This window comes from Salvia hispanica, chromosome 1 (genome assembly GCF_029641045.1).
Source record: "Salvia hispanica isolate PSC_SH4W2 chromosome 1, Shi_PSC_v1, whole genome shotgun sequence".
Classification (NCBI taxonomy): Eukaryota; Viridiplantae; Streptophyta; class Magnoliopsida; order Lamiales; family Lamiaceae; genus Salvia; species Salvia hispanica.
Window position 1 is genome coordinate 64649815 of NC_142692.1, and position 3835 is coordinate 64653649.

The following is a 3835-nucleotide window of genomic DNA, read 5'->3' on the forward strand; positions in this document are numbered from 1 at the left end:
TATAGTTATATAATTGATATGATGTAAACGCTATAGGTAAAAAGTAATAATATAATAATAAATGGAAAAAATAATGAGGTTGACCAATGAGCGATGAATTGCGTAGATCGGATCCAGCAAATGAGAAAGAGCCAGCGTGGCGAAACAATATGGGCCGTTGGGAAATCACCCCGCACGTATTTACAAATTATTTTCCATTATAATAATATAAAAATCTCACACTACAACTACAGACTTTTCCCCATATTTTTTTCGTTTCTGAAAACGACAACGTGCCTCATTTCTAGCAGCCTATAAAGGCAATCCCACCACGGTATCATGCTGCTGTGCCAAAACCTTATTTGGTCCCTTCCCTTCTCTCTCTAGCTATCTCTCTCTCTTGGCTGCTACTCATTGAGAGAGATAGTAATATTATTAATTAAATAAATAAATAATTATAGCAATGGGAAGATCTCCTTGCTGCTCCAAGGTTGGCCTCCGAAGAGGCCCTTGGTCCACTAAAGAAGACACTCTTCTCGCCAATTTCATTCAGCAAAACGGCGAAGGCCAATGGAGATCTCTCCCCAAGAAAGCTGGTAATAATTACTTTACTTTATTATCTGTCATTACTTGTCACTAGTTTCTTTTTCAGTTATATTAATATGATTATGGTTATATTCAGGATTATTGAGATGCGGAAAGAGCTGCAGGCTAAGGTGGATGAACTACCTGAGGCCGGGGATAAAGCGGGGAAACATAAGCGAGGACGAGGAGGATTTGATAGTACGCCTGCACGGGCTCCTTGGCAACCGCTGGTCCTTAATAGCCGGTAGATTGCCGGGTCGAACCGACAATGAGATCAAAAACTACTGGAACACGCACCTTCAGAAGAAGCTCAACGCCGCCGCTACCCCCCACAAGGACCTCCCCAACCTCGCCCCAAACCCCAAGAGAAGTAAGAAGACCAAGAATAGTAATGCCACCCTCTCTCCCCCTCCTCCTCCGCCGCCGCCGCCGGCCAAGGAAGCCGAGGCTGCTTCTGCGCCTAAGATAAAAGTTTGTGTGCCGAAGGCGATAAGGGTGACACCGGCGTTCTCGCGGAGCAGCAGCTACGACAGCCTGGCCAGCGGCGCATCCAACAGCGACAGCGACTGCGCGCCGGAGAAGGCGGCATTCATGCCGGTGGCGTGGCCGTCGATATTCGAGCTGGATGAGGGGGACTACGGGGTGTGCGGCGCCGACGATTATTTCCTCAACGGAGGGTATATTCTGCCGGTGCTTAATCACTCCGATTCAATCTCTAGCGATGTGAACATGTTGGACAAAGTCTACGATGAATATCTCCAGCTTCTGTAGAACTTCTATTTTAAAAATTCAAAAAACAAAATGATAAATAAATAAATAAAAAACAATATTGTTGTTCGAAATTATGGAGTAGTGGACTGCTTCTAATTTTTCCTTCCTTTTTCATTTTCTAACTAATTAATGTTAGTAAAACATATTAAAACCCCAAATTATTGTCCCGTTTGTTTGGGATTTTTGTCACATTATTCTATTATTGAGAACAGACCTTTCAAAATCTATTACTGTTGATTAACTTTTAGTATAGGAATTAATAATTGCAATTGCATTTAATTCACATTTATGGAAATCATGTCATCGAACATCTATTCAAATTTTCTATTAATGGAAATCTCGACAGCAAAAGATTTTGGTTGGCACTAGGCCCTTTCACAAGTCACCCAGAGACAAGTCTTTCTAATTATTTTGGGAGGAACGTTTGATAAATTGACCGCTCATTTTCTTAATCATGTCATTGTAATAGTATTGTTGAAGTGTGCCAAAAAAATTATTCCATTGAGAGATTTACAATCACATTACATAAGCCTGCGTCAAACTAAACAATAAAAGTTAAGATAAAGATAATTACTACTACCTGATATGCCACTTTGAGATTTGGGCTCATTTTAGGGGTATTTTAGCAATTTTCTCTAATTTAGATTATACAAATGGCTTAAAATAATGGGATTATATTTCATACGTAGTAATTGAATGATCAATTGTTTGCTTCGATATGCCAAGGAATCGTTGCATGAAAATAAGGTTTGCTTTGCATATTGTCTTATTTAATTTTATTGTAGTCAAGTGTCCTCTGAGTTTACAAATTGCAAATTATAGTATTTACTAATGCATATAATAATAGAATATGTTCTCTCTTCATCCACTATTAAAAGTTTAAATTTGTCATTTTGATTCGTCTGCTATTAGATGTCTCAGTTTATTTTCAATAAAAATAGTAAGTAAGCCTTCTATTCCAATAACTTATTACTCATAGTTTATTATAAAACTAAATCTCACATATCACTTTCCTTTTCCACCCACTTTTCTTTATATTTTTTTATATCCATGTCGAGCATGCCCGATACCCCTATTACCGGATGGAGGAAGTAATATTTATATCAATTTATTTCTAAAAATAAAAATCATTTTATAAACTTTATTTTCAGTATTACTCTAAAAAGGGAAACACCCATTGCTTTGATTCCTTTAATAATAAGCAGTAGTTTTTTAAAAGAAAACCAAAAACAATACGTATATGCTTGAATCATATACAAAACATTCATCATAAAATGATGCCTCACAAACATTATATAAAATTCTAAACACATCATTATCATTAATATATAAAATTCCTAGCCAAATTCTAAGATGTGATGGATCAGCTGTTTGTATAAATAACAAAATATTAAGTATGATATAAGGAGATCATTTATTAATAAACTAATGATTACTGAGGATCATATGATAGTATATAGTAACTGTTAGTGCATCAACATTGAAATTTAAACACTATTATAATTATAACTCAAGCTAAATGTATTGACTATAACTTTTTATTGTAACTCGAAATTATACATTTATATATTTATATATCTATATATATATATATATCATCACTTTTTCTTGTCAATAACTTGTTTGAATGGATCTAATTGATGATACATAGTCTAGTAGTTCCCACGTGGATTTATTTTTAATAATATAAAGAATACAAGGCCATTATTGCGTATACTACGTGTGGGGAAGTATTAATGATAGTGGAATGGTAACCCACAAAGAAAGACTAGAATCATCACTGAGCACCTTTTCATGTCCCATGAAACATAATTTTCCCCAATTATGTGCATTTCCTTATCAATTTGTGACAGTGGCACATTTTTTCCCAATTATGTGCGTCCCATTTTGATTCAAACGAACAGTATTAAATCAAATCAATCACCTCACAGAACTCTCTTTTACTACAACTAAAAGACTCTAAATTGGAGGCATTTAATTGGGAAATAATTGTAGTTGGCATATAGATTAAAAACTTTGAAATTGAACTATAGAAAAAAACAAATTGTAATTTGTTTGTAACTACCCATTTGTAATTGTAATGTATTAGTGAGACACTAGATATCAAAGAATATTAGTTACTACTACTAATTTAAAGTATGTTCAAGAGCCAGCTAATTTATTAATAAATTACTAATTAACACAAGCCTATGTATTAGTGAGACACTAGATACCAAATAATATTAGTAACTAATTAAAAGTATATTCAAGAGCCAGCTAATTTATTAATAAATTAATTAACACAAACCTAAAAGTAGGGACCACTAATAATATACTAGCATATAACATGATATGATGCGCAATTTTCTGTATATAGAAATTAAATTCCAGTCATTATATAGTAGATGTATGACGTAAACAAAAAATCCACGGATCTCATTTTTTTATAGAAGGAAAATTGAAGGAATCAATTAAGTCAATGAAACCAGATGGAAAACAACTTTATATGTTCGTTTATGTG

The 3835-nt window shown here is 34.3% G+C and overlaps 1 protein-coding gene across 1 annotated transcript; it reads left to right on the top strand.

The window, feature by feature from the left end:
- Window positions 1-316: 316 nt before the first annotated feature.
- LOC125217826 (transcription factor MYB30-like) lies at window positions 317-1406 on the top strand. Its single transcript, XM_048119375.2, has 2 exons — window positions 317-575; window positions 662-1406. The coding sequence occupies exons 1-2, from the start codon at window positions 443-445 to the stop codon at window positions 1333-1335; spliced, it is 807 nt and encodes a 268-aa protein (XP_047975332.1). The 5' UTR covers window positions 317-442; the 3' UTR covers window positions 1336-1406.
- Window positions 1407-3835: the final 2429 nt, after the last annotated feature.